Below are 17,805 nucleotides of genomic sequence, written 5' to 3' on the forward strand. Positions count from 1 at the left end.
TTTTTATAGGATTTTATTTTAGGATTTCCAGAAGAATTATGCTTAGTCTTAAATATGTAAAGAAAGTACTCTGTAAGAAGAATATAAAAAGTAATATAGGCCATTCAAATCTCATCTATCTTATCTGTTGAATTCTTATTTCAAATTTTTACAATCAATCAATTAATCTATACTCAAGGGAGCAATTTCATCTTAATCTATTCCTATGGTTCTTGATAATAATGAGGGACACCCCACCAATACTTTGCCTAGAACAGTGATTGCTAACCTTTTTCTCCTTTTGGGCTGAAATCGTACACGTGCACTATTGTGCATGCATGTGTGTGCTCACAATTACAATGCAATGTATCCTCCCCTGCGCATGTGTGTGACCCCCCCCATTCATGCATGACCCCCCCCCATGTGGCCTACTTGGACTTTTGTACCACAGCAAGAGAGGGGGCATTTTTACTCTCCCCAGGCTCTGGAGGCTTTCCTCAATCCTCCAAAGGGGCGAAAATGGCCTCCCCTGCACTTTAAGGCCTTTCAGAAGCCAGGAAGAGGCTCGTTTCTGGACTTCCAGAGCATACAAGAGGAACATACCATTTTTCACCCTCCCCAGGCTCTGAAGGCTTTCCCTGAAGCCTCTTGGGACCAAACATCTCTTGGCACCCTGCTCCTCCCGCATATGCATGCATATCTCCCGCATGTGTGGCAAAACCAAAAAATCAGCTGGCTGGCAGGAGGCATGCAACCATGTGTGGTGGAGCTGAACTAGGCAGTGGCTTCTGTGTCTGCAGAGAGGGCTGCCTGTTCCACCTGTGCTACACATCAGTGGTGGGTTTCTACCAGTCCTCACGAACCAGTTGGTCAGTGGACCCGAAAGTAAGTAACTTGCGGGAATGTGGACACTGGCCATGTCGTTCGATATCACCCTTGCCATCCCATTGCAGTTCGCTTGCTCCCAGGCAATCAGTTAGCAGGCTGGAGGCGACCTGTTTAAAAGTGAGGTGCCAATGGCCAAAATTCCTCTCTCTCATTCACTTCGCCTTCCAGGAGCTTATTGCTTTCCTCAAGTAAGCAACTAAGCGTGAGGGGGGGGGGGTGGGACTTGGGATGAAGGCTAGCTTACGCCAGCTCACAAAAGCTGCGAGCTGGCATATGCGTGTGGCTGAAAGTGGGTGGGTGGTGGCGGAGGCCTAGCTTTCGTGAGGGAAGGCCCTCAGGACTTCCCTAGCGAAAGCCATGGGTTGGCATATGCCACACGGCCGAAGGCGGGTGGGCGGCAGCCTAGTTTTCATGAGGGAAGGCCTGAAGCCCTTCCCTCACGAAAGCTAGGCCTACCCACTTTCAGGGGGGGGGGGGCTTTCGGCCATGTGGTGTATGCCAGCCCATGGCTTTCCCTAGGGAAGGCCTTTAGGCCTTCCCTCATGAAAGCCACGGGCTGGCGGTAGCGGCAGCAGTGGCGACCTAGTTTTTGCAAGGGAAGGCCTTCAGGCCTTCCCTAGCAAAAGCCATGGGCTGGCATACACCACATGGCCAAAAGCCCCCCTGCCCTGCCCCCTCCAGCCTCGCCTGGCTCCAGTCCAGTGTCTTACCTCGCCTGCTGCCTCTTTGCCTGCCTGCTTCCTGTCGCTTCCATCCATTGCATCGGAATCAGATCCATCGCATTGCAATGCTGCTGATTCTGCCTGCTGGTAAGTGATCCGGGTTTTTTTTCTTTTATTTTTTTAATGTATTTTAAAATAATATTTTATTTATTGTGCATAGAATTTTTAAAATAGTTTTACTTAAAAGTATTGAGTATAGAATATTTCAAAATGGTTTACTTCAATTTATTATGTGTGGATTCTTCTTTTAAATTGTCTTAGTCTTTTTAAAAAAAGATTCTATCCAAAATAAATTAAAATAAACCATTTTTAAAAATTCTATACTCAATACTTTAAAATGTATTGTGCATAGATTTTTTTTTTTTAGTTTTGTTGTAATTTATTGTGTATGGAATATTTTTCATGGTTTCATTTTAAATTATTGTTTGTGGAATACTTTGAAATGGTTACAGTATAAATTATTGCTGGTGGAATAATTGTTACAGTATATTATGGCTGGAACAATACCTTAAAATAATTACAGTATAAATTATTGCTGGTGGAAAAATGGTTACAGTATACTATTGCTGGTACAACACCTTAAAATAGTTACAGTATAAATTATTAATGGTTTTTAAGGAATTTTTTGTTTATAGAATATCTTTTTTAAAAATTATTTTTAGGGAACTTTTATTTTTTAATTGTTTATAAAATATATTTACTACAAGAAATGTTATTCCTTTTTGCAAGTTTTCTTTGTGATGCAATATGTTTCTTTTAAATGTGCAGGTTGGGGCATGGTTTATGTGTCTCAAAGTGGCTGCTTTTCAGCAGCCACTTTGAGACACATAAACCATGCCCCAACCTGGCATGGTCAAGTTGGTGCAACCTGGCATGGTCAAGTTGGTGCTTGGGCAGGTCAAGTTGGTGCAAGGCAGCTTTGCCAGATTTCGTGTGTTTCACCCTTGTTGTTTAGGTAATTGTGAGGTAGTTGCTGGTTCTGTGAGCTTCCTGGCACTGTCCTTCAAAATTTCCCACAATGCCTTGATGGTTTTTATTCCAGTGGCTTTGTCTTTCCTGTCCTTAGGGTTAGGGAAAAACTCGTTTCATTTGCAGTCTTTTTTGGTGGTGGGGATTCTTATTTTTTGGTGTTTTCCTTGCACGGTCATAGTTTGTGTGGGTTTGGGTGTTTAATGTCCCGCAGTTATCTACACATTAATAATGATATAGTAATATTTCCTTATACATTTTAGGGACCTTTCCTTACATTATTGGTGTTTTCTTTCATACTTTTGGATTTCTAATTTCTGTTTCCATTAGTTAGCAATTGCTAAAACAAATCCCATGTGAAAAAGTATTCAAAGTCTTCTTGATTTTAATTGTCAATTTATTTATTCCTGCACATTGTAATATTTATTCATTTTCATATCTCTGTTTTTCCACTGTTGTGCAAACACAATTCCAGCAGCTGCTAACATGTGTAAAATTAAATATATATTGTACTCCCTTTCAAATAGCCAACAAAATATTTCTGGTTTTAATTCCATATCTTGCTTTACCATTGCTTCTAACCACTAACTTCTGAATAGCTACTTGGACTGACCTAAGTGGTGTGCAGAAGACCGGCAAACCAGTGATCCTTCCTCTGTAAGTAGCTGTCTTTATTGCTGTGTGTGCTCTGTGCTGGGTTCATCCTTGAGATAGTAAAGTCTTGTTTTCTGTGTCTCTCCTTTGTGCAGGTTATTGGAGCAAGGTGGTGAGGTGGTAATGCAGAAGATCAGCAAAGCAGTAATCTTCTCTCTGTAAGTAGCTGTCTTTATTGTTTTGTGTGCTGGTTTCATCCCAATAATGGCAATGAAAGAGTTCATTTCTGTGTCTCTTTTTTGTGCAGTCCATTCATTGGAGTCAGTGGTACTGAAGACTGGCAAGAATAGTCATCTTCCTGCTGTAAGTAGCTCTTTTATTGTTTTTGTACTTATTTTAATATTATTGTAGTTCATCCATTGGGGCAAAGAATTCAGTGACATCATCTTGGCCACTCCCACAGAGTAGGTTCCAAAAAATTTTGAAACCCACCACTGGTACACATGCCATAAGTTTGCCATCATGGGCCTATAACTTCCAAGAAAACATTATACATACATAATAAAAAAGGAATTAGCAAGGCATGGCCTATCACTGGTGCTTGACCAGATCATCCCCACAACAGTGTACATATTTTGACTTCTGTCAGGATGTCAAAAATCTTTGAACTATAAGCAAATTATTAGATTTTATCTGCCCCATTCTACATATTTGGAAGCATGAAAATAAAAGAAAATGAATTCAGATGTGATTCTTAAAACACATTTTGTATCTCCTCAATAGATTTGCATGATTAGGTTTGACATCATTTGCCCCAAAGGAAGCAATTAGATATCACACATACCGAACACATTGTACAAAATAAGTGTACAAATAAGTGTCTTCAAGTTCTTAGGAACAAAAATTAATACAGCAGTTTACAAGTAAGAATCTATACCAAACAGATAGATTTCAGTCTAGATACTTTTTATAAATTTGTAGCAGCAAAGATTAAGGGGTAAGTTAATGAAGAAAATGAGTCAGATTTTTATTCATTTTCCTCTCTCCTCTTTCCATGCTCCCAGACACACACATGCAAAATTGGAAATGTAAGCATTATTCTTAGTGAATACAGGAGTGAAATATTCTAATCACATCTAAGCTTGGGGGCTCAAAACATATTCGGGAATTGTTTTTCCATCTTTGATGTTTGGTGATTTTTTTTAAACAGTTGATTGGGGCAAATCAGGAATTTTATACTGATAAATTCATAACTGTTCCTGGAATAGAAGAACATTGCCTAGGTACATTATTCTCAGCATCACACTGTTCCAGAAATTTTCTGATCTCCTGAGATCAAGCCTGCTTTGATTTCAAAACACATCACATTTTCCACTTGGGTGTGAAACCATTGAAAATAAGAGGAAAGGAAACCTCTAAGCAAATGTTTCACTAAGGTAAGTGCAGAAGTTGTTTCCCACATCTTCAACTGATTGGAAGTTCCAATTGAAGTTCTATACAACTTCCTTGAAAGTTAAATATTCCTGCATCATTGAGGGAGGGAGGAATTTATTTTATACATAAGTATATTAAAAGCTTTTTGTTCAATCTCTTCTGTCTTTAATTAAATTTTCAAATATTACAGCATTGGCTATCAGGATGGAAATTCTATATAAACACTATCAATAATGTAGTCCTACTTTCCTCAATTTAATGTTTACTAGATATGTTGCATTCTCAGGCAGCATACTAGTTGGAATTGGTGGGAGTTGTGTCTGGAGAATACTGACGGGGAAAACATTACAGAAAATGCACAGACAGATATACTAATTTTCTCACTCAATCTATATCTTCTTGGTTAAATGTACATACTTTCCACCACCCAGATTTATATTTTCCCTATAGGAAATCGTAGATTTTATCTGGAAAAGAAAGAAAGGAAGGAAGGAGGTTTGAATTGCATTTCTTACAATTCATGAACAAAAGGTGAGTCATCAAGGTCCTCACCTCCAAATCATCTGGTTTGCAGTCCTCAGTCTTCCCAGAAACTTATAAAAGAAATTTGGCCAAATTATTGAATTCTACAATGGAATTTTCACTGATTTGCACTAGAGAATGAAAAGAAAATTTTCTAACTGCATTAAGAACTTAAGGTGCACAGTGACACTGCACAATGATTCAACATACATTTTTATATCAACTCTAAAATCCTGGAGAGATTTATGGGCACATTTTAAAGTTTCTATAAATTCAACAAAATTGCATACTTCAAAAGACTACAAATAATTTGCATGTTGGGTTACATGTTTAAAAATGAATATATTTGTTTTAATATAAATCATGTAATAGTTTTGCCATTTCATTCATATATCTAGCTGTACAGTGTCTATCATACACTGTGTAATTAATGTTTCTGTTTTCTTCTTTATTTGAGGTTTTTAAATCATCTGAAAATAAAAATGGAAAATCAGAATGCCACCGTGACATTTTTTGTCCTTCTGGGATTCTCATACAGTATTACAATCACTACTTTCTTCTTCTTGGTATTTTTGCTTATGTATACCCTAACCTTACTGGGAAATATCATAATTTTGGTAGTCACCAGTCATCTCCAAAGCCCCATGTACTTTTTTATAATGCATCTTGCTTTCATTGATATCTGTTTTTCTTCCATCACTGTGCCAAAGCTGCTGGTGATTTTCTGGGCAAGACAGACTATTTCTTACTCTGGATGCTTCATTCAGATGTTTTTTGTCTTTGTCACAGGAAGCACTGAAGATTATATCCTTGCTGCAATGGCCTATGACCGATATGCTGCCATTTGCAAGCCCCTCCATTATGTTCAAATTGTGAACACAACACATTGTAGATGGCTGGTGGCTGGAGCATGGGCAATTGGTTTCTTATGTGCCATGATAAATATATTACCTGCTTTGAAACTAGATTTCTGTGGATCAAATTTTATTAGGGATTTCAGCTGTGAATTTCCATCTGTGCTTTCATTATCCTGCACAGAAACATCCTCCAATTGGTTGGCATTTCTGCTATCTGGTGGGGCTGTTTCTGGTTGTTCATTGATAATCATCCTAATCTCCTATATCCATATCATCTCAACTATCCTGAAGTTGAACTCAGCAGAAGCAAAACAGAAAACATTCTCTACCTGTAGTTCTCACATTATTGTTGTGGTTTTGTATTATGGCACTGCCTGTTTTAGAAACATGAGGCCCAGCTCAGCTTCCTCAATTATTGTTGATGAACTCTTCTCTATTCAATATAAGATTTCAACACCCATGCTGAATCCCCTTATCTACAGCCTGAAAAACAGGGAAGTGAAGGAAGCCATCAAAAAATTAATGGGATACAAACCCTTGTAATCCATACCAATGCACATGTATATAGGCCTGTGCACATAGATGTGTTTATCTCCATCTGCCTCTATGTATATAAACACACACACAAACAATGTACCTTGCTTTCTCTTTCTATCTCTCTGGGTTTGTCTACCTGTATAACCTTAAATCGAACTATTTTCAATGTATTGTTTTGGAAAAATATTTGAATACAGTGTAAAGTTGTGTGACTCTTTCCATATCATAGCATCATAGTATTGACAGTGGTGATGGTGGTGATGCTGCTTAAAATAATAATAGCTAGTATAATTAAATTAAGCCTTCTCCCTCACCCCTTGGACTTTTTTGCATTAAGCAATGTTGGAACTGAAGATGTTTTTTGGATAAGAAGTGAAATATTTTCAAATAAAAAAAATTAAGAAATCCAATTGCCTTTAAAAAAAAAACATGTCCTGGATGATTGAGAATCTTCATAGAAAAATTGTTTGCATGGCGTATTCATATATTATTTATAACCAAACTCACTTTTTCCCTTATCTCTGATTTCATAAATCTGAATCTGAAATAATGGGGCTTGTTTTAATGCACTTGCTGACATTTATTACAGTGTATTATATTCTAGAAGCTCAAGACTCCAACCCCCTTTGCTGATTAATTCCTTGGATATATACATATGAAAGCAAGCATTCTTTACATATGAAAGCAAGCATTTAGCTTTATTACTGCTTTAGGAAACTTCATATTCGTTAGGTCTAATAGCATTTAGTAGCACAATATTTGCAAGGTTGCCTTGAAGAAGTTGATTGATTAAGTGATCATATTCTACTGAGTTCAAGTGCCATAGTTCACAGTACATTAACATTGGTTTTTAAAACCTGATAAAGACTCAAGGTCACGATCAGTGTACTGGTGGTGCTTGTGGAAAATATTCTGGCAAGAGTAGGAAAAGGAAAGAAAAAGATAAGAACCCTTCTACTTTGAAAACCACAAAAGAACTTGTGTTTAAGATTTAAAATAAAAATAGACATATTCTTCAAAAACTTTTGATGGGTTAGAGTGGCAGTAATTATCAAATTCCTCCTTTTCTTTTTGTTTATATTTCTTTTTACTCTGAAAAATGGATCAATACTCAGGTGAAGAAAACTTGATAATCCAAAATATTTTAGCTGGAGTTCAAAACATCTTAGAAGGACTTGAGAGATTTGATAAGAAAATGGATTGTGGAGTATCACAGAAAAAGATAATGGGGTTGGAGCCCCAGAAATTAAAGAAGCGAATGAAAATACAGGAAACAAAGATAAGATGTTAGATGAACTTATTAATGGAGTAAATGTGAGTGAAGGTGGAAAGAAGGGAAGCTGGAAAAGTGACTTTGATAATGTGGTGCTTCATTCCAAACTCCAAGATGCAGGAGAAAAAGAAAGAGTGAAAAAGATGGAATTAATAAGACAAATCTATCCAGAAATAAGCTTGATAACCAAAGTTAAGCTTACATTAATAACAATTCAAGGGCAATGAAACTACATGAGAGATCTTTTAAGCTACAAAGTGCAGAGAGAAGCCTTAAACCCTGGAAAGGTCCTGAAAAGAAAATTGACTCAACAGCTGGCAAGAGAGAAAAGACCATTTTGTTACTGGAAAGACACTGGTTACTAATGCTAATTGATGAAAAAAAGCTAGCTAATTATTGATAATTAATAAGTAGAGATTTTAGTACTTTGTAGACTGTTCTAGATTATCATTGAATGCTTATTCATTAACATATAATTTACTATGATAGCAATAGTGAAATGATAACCTTAATTAGGATACATAACTGGGCCATAAATTGTTATTTGGGGTCTGGCGAGAAAATGTACAAATCTTACAAATTTTTTGTTTAGATCTTGTTATGAAGATATAAATAATTTGAGTTAGAAGAGAGGAGGTGTGATATAAATAAGGAAATGCTAATGCATACTTTTGGTGATTATTAAGTAGAAATGTTAACATCTCTTAGATTGATTTAAATTTTTAATGTTTATTTTGTTAACACATAATTAATCAATTTAGGACTGAGGAAAAGGACCTATAAATCTTATTAATAAATCTTTGTTTAAAGATGGTTATAAAGGTGTAATCTTGTGTGGGCCTATGGAGAGGAGACGTGATATAAACAGTAAATAATCTTTAGTCAACTACAATAATAACAAAGAAATGTTAATGGATAATATTTGATGATACATACAGGTGTGTTATGGGGAGGGGAAATTCTTAGATATCTTACTTAACTGAATCTGTTTCAGAATATGTCAAAAAGGTGTAATGTTATTGGAGGTTTATTGAAACTGCAAATGAATGCCAGTGGTGGTTGTGTCTTTAAATACAAATGATTCTAGATAAAAACATGTTTAAATAATTGTATTTAAATGAGAATTGTGGTACAGGGATAGTAAAATACATAATTTTTTTTTTTTGATTTAAAATGTACAACTCAATTTGAATGAAGTATGTGTAAGGATTGTGGAAGAAACGCACGGAATGTATTTGTAACCAATCGATACGCTTTCTACAAGATGTATGAAGGATGATTCTTTGTGTGTGTGTGTGTGGGTTTTTGTTGAATTAAAACAATAAAAAAATTTCAAAAAAAGGCAGATGTGTGCCATAGATGCAACAAGAAGGGTCACCTGGTCCAGGTCTGCTGGGCTACGTTGCCACTTCCCCCACAACCGGATGCCCCAACCGCAGTTCTACAGCCAGCCAGGAGGCGCAGCCGCCAGCAGTGGAGGAAAGACGACTGCTTTGCTGTCGACCGGGCCCTTCCAAACACATGACCCGATAAATGCATGCCCAACAAATGCGCGCTGACAAAATCGCTGTGACAAAATGGTGACGTTGAAAGCGTGCTGACAAAACCGCGCCCACAAAAGCGTGATTAGGGTTTTTAGGTTAGGGTTAGGGTTAGGGTTAGGGTTAGGGTTAGGGTTAGGGTTAGGGTTAGGGTTAGGGTTAGGGTTAGGGTTAGGGTTAGGGTTAGGGTTAGGGTTAGGGTTAGGGTTAGGATTGTTACCGTTGTTTTCTCATTGTTTTCAATGGCACGCTTTTGTCAGCATGCATTTGTCAATGCACTTTAGTGGGTGTGCTTTCAACATTGCCGTTTTGTCGTGGTGGTTTTGTCAGCATGCATTTGTCGGGCGCGCATTTGTCGATGAACCTCCAAACACCCCTGCGGAGTTGGTCAGCAAGGCGAAGACAGTGTCCCTGCTGCTGGAGGGATCACCTTGCACCATAGAGGTTGACTCCGGCTCCTCTTTCTCCCTCCTGTCTTGGGCCACTTTCTCACAGTTATGCCCCAACATCACACATGACCAGTTGTCACCACCAGACACTACCCTGAAAGACTTCCAGGGGACTCAAATTCCCATCCTGGGCTGTCATGTTGTGAGGGTGGATTAGGACTAGAACGGCTGCCTCCCTGTTCTAGTTGTGGAGAAGCTGCTACCAGTCCTATTGGGGCTTGATTGGTTCCCTTTGCTGGGTCTGTCACTGGTGGGGGTGCATCAGACCATGGCGTTGTTCCATGGCATTGAAGATGTCATTGTGGAGTTCGCTGATGTCTTCAATGGTAAGCTGGGGGAATATAAGGAACCTCTATCTCCCTGAATTTAGATCCACAGGTTGCCCACATTAGGCTGAAGGCTTTCAGGATGCCTTTTGCCTTAAGGTTGAAGGTTGATGTGGCACTGAACAAATTGTTGGCGCAGGGCTTCCTGGAGCCTATCGTCCACTCCAAATGGGAGATCCCCATAGTGGTCCCTGTCAAGGCCAATGGGTCTATCAGGATCTGCACCAACTATAAGTCGACCAGCAACCTCAGTCTCCAGGCAAACCCCTATCCAGTCCCTGTGTTGCAGCACCTGCTCCATTCCTTGGGGTGGGGCTGTATCTTTGCCAAACTAGACATGGTGCAGGCCTACCAGCAGCTTCCGGTGGATGACAAGGCCGAATGCTCCAGACCATCATCACCCAGCATGGGGCTTTCTGTTGCCGCCACCTTCAATTTGGCATTTCCGTTGCTCTGGGAATCTTCCAGAGCCTCATGGAGCGATTGCTCCATGGGATCCCTGGTGTTGTACCCTACTTTGATGATGTCCTGATCGCTGCACACAGCTGCTCAGGACTTATCAAAGTGTTGCAGAAGGTCCTTGAGCGTTTCAGGGGTGCAGGTTTAAAATTAAAGTGCAGCAAATGCTTGTTTGCTTCGCTCAGGGTAGAATTCTTGGGCTTCTTGACAGATGCTCAGAGCATCCACCCTACCTGCTCTAAAGTCACTGCCATCAGGAATGCTCCAACACCTGCCTCTAAGGCAGAACTACAGGCGTTCCTAGGCCTTTTAAACTTTTATGTGCCATTTTTGCTGTATAAGGCATCACTAGCAGAGCTGCTATATCGGTTGCTCGACCGATCTGTGGCCTGATGCTGTGGCAACTGCAAAGTGCATGCATTCGCGGCTGTCAAAGCCATGCTCACATCAGTGGCTGTCTTAGTGCAATATAGCGACAATCTGCTGCTGACGCTGGCATGTGATGCCTCCCCTGTTGGTCTGGGGGCTGTCCTGATCCATGTCCTTCCCAATGGCTCTGAAGCCCCCATAGCTTTTTATTCCCGGACACTCTCTCCAGCTGAGAGAAACTACAGTCAGATCGACAAGGAGGCTCTGGCTGCCATGTCCGGGATTAAAAAGTTCCATGACTATCTATACGGATGGCATTTCACTCTCTTCACTGACCACAAGCTTTTCCTTGGACTTCTGGCTGGTGACCATCCTACCCCTCCCATTCTATCTCCTCAGATGACCCACTGGATGGAGTTCCTGGCAGCGTATTTGTATGCGCGGAGATAACGGCCAGGCAAGCAGCTGGGGCATGCTGATGCCCTCAGCTGCTGCCCCCTCCCCATTACTGACCCACAGCTTGTTCCTTGCTTGTCAATTCTGTCTATAGCTTCCCTCGACCTACCACTGACAGCCACTGATGTGGTGGCCACACCAAAGCCGACCCTATCCTATCCCAGGTCATGGCATGGGTCTTGAGGGGCTGGCCTATGGGCAGGGTCTCAGAGGAGTTCTGCCCTTTCAAGACCCACCAGATGGAACTGTCCATACACAGCAGATGCCTTCTGTGGGGGATAGGGTTATCATTCCCACACCCCTCCACCATCAGGTGCTTACCCACCTTTATGGGGATTACCCAGGCATAGCCCACATGAAGGCGCTGGCTCGGAGTTATGTCTGGTGGCCCCACATGGATGACGAGATAGCAGCCTGGGTGGACTGGTGCTCCCTGTACCAACTGTTCTGCCCTATGCCACCAGCAGCACCACCTTGAGACTGGGAGGTGCCTAGGGGACCCTGGTCGAGGCTTCACCTGGACTTCGTGGGTCCCTTCCATGGCCAGATGTTCCTGGTGGTCGTGGACGCTTACTCCTGCTGAGTGGAACTCATTTTCAAATTGTCTACCACCGCAGGGAGCACCTTGAGGGCTTTGCGGTGCCTTTTCATAACCCATGGCTTGCCGGACATTGTTGTGTCTGACAATGGGCCGCAGTTTGTGTCCACGACTTTCCAGGAGTTCCTGGCGTGCAGGGCATCTGCCATATGCCCACCACTCCTTACCATCTGGCCAGAAATGGCCAGGCGGAACGAGCGGTCTGCTCGGCCAAAGAGGCATTGGGCAGGATGGATTGGGGTGACTGGCTGGCAAGGCTGGCCACTTACCTCCTGGGTCAGCAGTCCACCCCTTGCCCTATCTCACACAAGAGCCCTGCTGAGCTGCTGATGGGCCGGCACCTGGATAGATTGCATTTGCTCTACTCTGGGGAAGAGCCTGGCATCCTGGGGCCCCCTCCCCACATTTTCAGGGATGTGGACCTTGTCTGGGCTAGGAGTTTTTCTGAGGATCCAAAGTGGGTGCCTGCCATCATCACCGCAGTAACTGGTCCTTGTTCTTACAGGGTCACCCTCCCAGATGGAACCGAGTGGAGGCACCATGTGGATCAATTGAGGCACCGGTTTTCACCTGAGGCCTACTCTCAATCTGGCCCGTCGAGCCTGGCCACCATTGCCCAGCAGCTGGCCTCCATACCACTGCGATCTGCAATTATTCCTTCAATTGCGGCTCCATTTGAGTCCTTCCCAGAGTTAGGCCTCTCCTGCCCTGCTACCAGCTTCTGGTAGCCCTTCCAAGTGTCAACTCCTTCCATACATTCTCCTCCTGGGTTTCCCTAACCTGAGCCTTTCTCCAGTCAGGCCTCGCCTACCTGACCACCACCTACCAGCAGACTCACTCTAATCTGCCTCCATTGGACACGCCCCTTGTCCTGTCCTACCTGTGCCATTGAATCCACTTTCGGGGGTGGGCCCAGATGACATCACCTGGAGCTACACTTCCTTCAGGGAGGAGCTTCTACAGGGACCTCTTACCCCGTTGATGACACCACTGGAACTGAGGCGTTCTGAGCGGGTCCACCACTGGCCCGCCTACTTAAGTAATTATGCATAAGCAACCTTCACGGATGCGCCCTCGCTAGGGGGGAACGAGTGCTAAGTCCTCAACTTATCATCAGTCCTAAAGTCCTCAACTTATGACTGGCCACAAGTCCTCAACTTACGACTGACAGCTGGCAACAGCCTTGCTGCACTTGATTGGCTAAGCGCAGCTGGCTGTGCATGGGCTGCCAGAAGCATTCCCATTGGCCGCCCTGCTTGACAGCTCCCGTATAAATAGCTGTCAAGCAGGGCGAGGTGCTGAATTCTGCCTGTACATAGTTTACTAGTTCTGTTTACAATAAATTGCTGTTCAACTCACCTCAGCCGCCTCATGTCTCGTCCATCCTTCAATCTTTTCTTAGGAAAATTTCATCAACTATTTGGGCCATGGACTGTTCATAATGCATAATTTCATTATTTCTTGGGCTGACTTTACTCCCACATATTCATGTCAGATGCTATAGGTCTAGGAAATGGCAGAGACGGATGAATAAGATTACAGTGTTTTATAGAATTAATTGCATTGAGATTATCAGCTATAGAACCTGAATAAATAAAATAGTAGATAAATAAGAGACATGAAAATATATTTCTGCTATATGCTGCCCTTTAGTATGCCCCTGACCTCACCATTTACACAACATAACAGCATACAGCTAAACTAGCTCAGACTTATAGAACTCAAATTGCTCCCAACGAATTCTGGGGTCCTATGTTATGATCCTATCTCTTGCAATACAAATAGCAGTTTGGTCATTAGTGCTATTTTCATCTCAGGTAGTATCCTGAAAAAAAAAATATCAAAAGAAAAACAAACAACTTTCAGTATTGTAACCATGGAACTAGTGGGTTCAGTCCTTGCAGCTTCAAAAAAAAATTCACAGATTAGGCAAAAATAAAAATCAATCTTTGAAATTTAAATACTCGAATATTATGTATTATATCTTGTTTTTCCAAAAAAAAATCAAATATCAAGTACAATAAACAAGAACAGATTGCAAAACTCGTCTTCCTAATGAAAGCTTGATCAGTAATTGCATCTTTACTTTCATGATGTAAATATGTTTTGTTGCTAAGGGAAACTCCAGAGATTCAGCAAGTTATTAGGATATTTGGGGAAATAAAAACTTCACAACATCTGCATTTGGAGGCATAATGCAGAAAATAAGTAAAACACTAAGGTGATATATGCAGCTATATCAATTATTATCAAGGTCTGCTTTTGCCAGGAGAAACAATTTCCCAAAGGAAAGAATTATCCACTGCACATGCTGAACTCATGTGAATGTATAAAATAAACATTTATAAGTTTTTAGCCACATAACAGATGCAGCATTTTTTAAGCTGAAGAAATAAACAAAGAGAATCAGGTAAATATCATTCTAACTTCTGATTTCTTGTAAGTTCCATTCTAGTTTTCCAGTTACATTATAATGTGATGACCATTTCCTTGGGGCTGTTGGCTAGGTATGTCGTTGAATGTATGTTCATTCTGAAAAGAATGAAAATAATAGTTAATTTATACTGTGATTTGAGATGGTGATTTGTTTTATTTCATTTGTAATTTTATTTATTGCAGTAAAAGTCACTTTGCCAGCAATTTATATCTTTTCACTATTAAGATTGTATAAAACAGTTTCTGGTGATGAGAATAACCAATTCTAATCTGAAAAGGCTAAATATGATTAAGAAAGTATGAATGTTGAAGTTGAAGTAGTTGAGTGAAAGTCTTTGAAGAGAATTCTGTCCATGTGCAGTTCGTATTAGAGGCTATGTTATGTCAGGGGAAATTTTACAATGCGTTAGAAAGGAAAGTTTCTTTTTCTTTCTCTAAAGTATTTGATTGAAATGTGAAACATTCTACAGAGTTTACAGGCGAGTTAGATAATTCTAGGTTTCGGATTCTAGAACAAAAATGTACTAGAACACAACAAAATCATAGAGTCCTGCCTAGTACTAGTCCTGTATTTACATGTTTCCTGGGGAACATAATTATTTTCTGATTTTATTTATTTGTATTGAATCCTTACAGCTAACCTATCCATATGAAGAGAAATCAAATTAAGATTCACTAAAGATCAACATGACTTGATGGTATATAATCCACCCATCTATCCATCAATGCTGCACTCAAATATGAATTCCTACATGTTTTGAAAACAATGCCAAACAAAGAAAACAATATTTCCAAAGATAAAATTCACTCATCAATTTGTTGTTTTGAGGTTTGTTGCCATTTAATTCTCCATTCCATTTTTGTCTGTTCTATCCCTAGTTGTATATTGCATTGATGCAATTGACAATTTATTCTCTCTCCTTTCCTTGAAGTTTTCACATCATCTGAAAATGAAAACAGAAAATCGAAGTACCACAATCACTTCCTTTGTTCTTTGGGGATTTTCACATAATTTGCCAATTAATCTCTTCCTCTTCTTTGTATTTCTATTTATTTATGTGCTAACTTTACTGGGAAATATAGTGATAATGGTTGTTGCAAGTCATCTCTCAAGCCCTGTGTACTTTTTCCTGACTCATTTGGCTGTTATTGATATTTGTTTGTCTTCTGTCACTGTGCCTAAGTTCTTAGGAATTTTGACTGCAAGGCAGGCAATTTCATATTCTGCATGTTTTGGCCAAGTGTTCTTTATTCTTCTAACAGGATGCAATGAGGCTTGCATTCTTGCAGTAATGGCTTATGACCGTTTTGCTGCCATTTGCAAACCCCTTCATTATGTACAAATTATGAAGAAAGCATGTTGTAGATGGCTGGTGGGTGGTGCCTGGACAATAGCTTTTTCATATGCTTTTGTAAATACATTTTCTGCTTTAAAGCTCAATTTCTGCAGAGAAAATTTTATCAAGCATTTCAGTTGTGAATTGCCATCTCTACTTGCATTATCTTGCACAGACACACTTTCCAATTGGATACTCTTCTTCATAACTGGTGGTGTCATTGTCATATGTTCATTTGGTTTCATTTTATTTTCCTACATTCATATCATCTCCACTATACTGAAGTTGAACTTTGCAGAAGCAAAAAGGAAAACTTTATCTACCTGTACCGCTCACCTTATTGTTTTGGTTTTGTATTATAGCACTGGATGTTTTAGGTATATGAGGCCCAACTCAGCCTCCTCAATTATTGTGGATGAACTCATCAGTATACAATATAGCATTTCCACACCCATGCTGAATCCCCTAATCTACAGCCTGAAAAACAGGGAAGTGAAGGAAGCCATAAAAAAGCTATTGGGCTACAAACCCTTGATTTCTCATACTGAGTAAAGTAGCTTTATTTAAAACAATCTGATTAATATGCAGATGGGGAACTGAGAAATGAACATAATGTTTTGGAAAGTTATTCCTTAATTTGTTCCATATAGAAGAATAAAACAAACAGATTTCTCTGGTATAGAAATAGTTTAGTAGCCTACTTTATATGATGAATTGTCATTTAGATAATCTGTTGAAGCCAGATATTTTTAGAAAAATTGTCCAAATATCTTCTCTTGATGGATCTCAAATGATTGTTTTGTATAGTAAGGCCTCTCAAGTTTCTGGTTGTATGATATTCTAAATAATAAATAAATTATGATATTGATGGTGATATTTATGATGACAGTCATGGGACTTGCTAGTAGAATGAAACTTTCCCCCATTTTTAGAGCTTTGCATGTTGTTTTTTTAGAGAATTTTGTATGTATGTTCATAAAAATCAATATTTATTTATTTATATAATTTTATTATTATTATTTTAAATAAACCATAAAGATAAAAATTAAGAAAAACAAATGATCAAAGATAGGAACAGATTGAAAACAGAAATAGAGGAAAAAGATGAGAGATGGAAGTGCCAAAATATTTTAGAAAAAAGCAAAAACATAAAAGAAAACCCTAATGGCATACTTTATAGCATAAGAGCATTTTTCTCTCCTCCATTCAGATGTTTGTAATATTCTATGCCGTCCCATGAGAAAGAGCTCTGCAGATTTCAGGTCTCCAAGAAATGCTGTTTGACACAAAACAAATATTTATAACTATGTAAAGAGGTGCAATATGCTTTTTTAAAAAGTTGTGGTTATTGTTTAACTGCAATCAAGATTGCATTTTATCCATCATCTTATGTCTTCTTGAATTCCGAGTTTAATGAAATATATAGAGAGCCTTTTTAATAGTGATTTATTTTTAGTAGTCTATATGATGAGTTCTTGGTGCTCTCTGCGCTTGGTTGTTTTCTTGCAAATGTTTCTTTGCCCAAACTAGATAACATCATTCTGCACTGATAATGTCACCTAGTTTCAGTAATGAAAGATCTGCAAGGAAACAATCAAACTCAGAGAGCACTAAGGGATTCTCATTTCAACTCTGAGCTGTAAATATTCTCCTTTAGTGGTAGTCTGTTTTCTCAGACAAATTCTCTTGGTGAGATACATTAGAGTCTTTTCAATTCCAAGTAAAACTCCTTAAATTTTCATGTGCATAATCATTTTTCTTTTTTTTAAATGTGTATGTTTTGTTCCTATTTATTTTATTTGCTTTTATCATCATGCCAAATTTGTTACCTTGTTATGTTTTCATCTGGTTTTATATTTTTATGTTTTCTTGTGGTTTTTTATATATATGATATTTATTCATTAGTTACGCTGATAGACTTTTAGAGTGATATTTTTTATTTTCTTGTACTGCTTTAAAAACCAACTTTTGTTTATACATCTTTATACTAGCTTCAAAATTGAAATTCATTAAAACATTGCTTCTTGTATTGGTGTAAATGCATAATCAATCAATAAAT

At 39.3% G+C, this 17,805-nt stretch overlaps 2 protein-coding genes across 2 annotated transcripts; both read left to right on the forward strand.

Annotated features, from left to right (window-relative positions):
* The first annotated feature begins 5,590 nt into the window (after nucleotides 1-5,590).
* LOC116520366 (olfactory receptor 5V1-like) lies at nucleotides 5,591-6,508 on the forward strand. Its single transcript, XM_032234527.1, has one exon. It carries the CDS (start codon nucleotides 5,591-5,593, stop codon nucleotides 6,506-6,508), a length of 918 nt encoding a protein of 305 aa, XP_032090418.1.
* Nucleotides 6,509-10,033: 3,525 nt separating this feature from the next.
* LOC116521415 (olfactory receptor 8H3-like) lies at nucleotides 10,034-16,298 on the forward strand. The gene is made up of 2 exons (XM_032236089.1): nucleotides 10,034-10,091; nucleotides 15,289-16,298. The coding sequence occupies exons 1-2, from the start codon at nucleotides 10,034-10,036 to the stop codon at nucleotides 16,296-16,298; spliced, it is 1,068 nt and encodes a 355-aa protein (XP_032091980.1).
* The last annotated feature ends 1,507 nt before the right edge of the window (nucleotides 16,299-17,805 follow it).

The sequence above is a fragment of the Thamnophis elegans genome, chromosome Z (assembly GCF_009769535.1).
Source record: "Thamnophis elegans isolate rThaEle1 chromosome Z, rThaEle1.pri, whole genome shotgun sequence".
Lineage (NCBI taxonomy): Eukaryota > Metazoa > Chordata > Lepidosauria > Squamata > Colubridae > Thamnophis > Thamnophis elegans.

Excerpts from the sequence above, each read along its gene's own strand:
- LOC116520366 (XM_032234527.1), top strand. The coding sequence starts at position 5,591 with ATGGAAAATCAGAATGCCACCGTGACATTTTTTGTCCTTCTGGGATTC.
- LOC116521415 (XM_032236089.1), top strand. The coding sequence starts at position 10,034 with ATGGCGTTGTTCCATGGCATTGAAGATGTCATTGTGGAGTTCGCTGAT. Across the intron at positions 10,092-15,288 it reads GTTCGCTGATGTCTTCAATG|TTGTATATTGCATTGATGCA; the intron begins GTAAGCTGGGGG and ends TTCTATCCCTAG.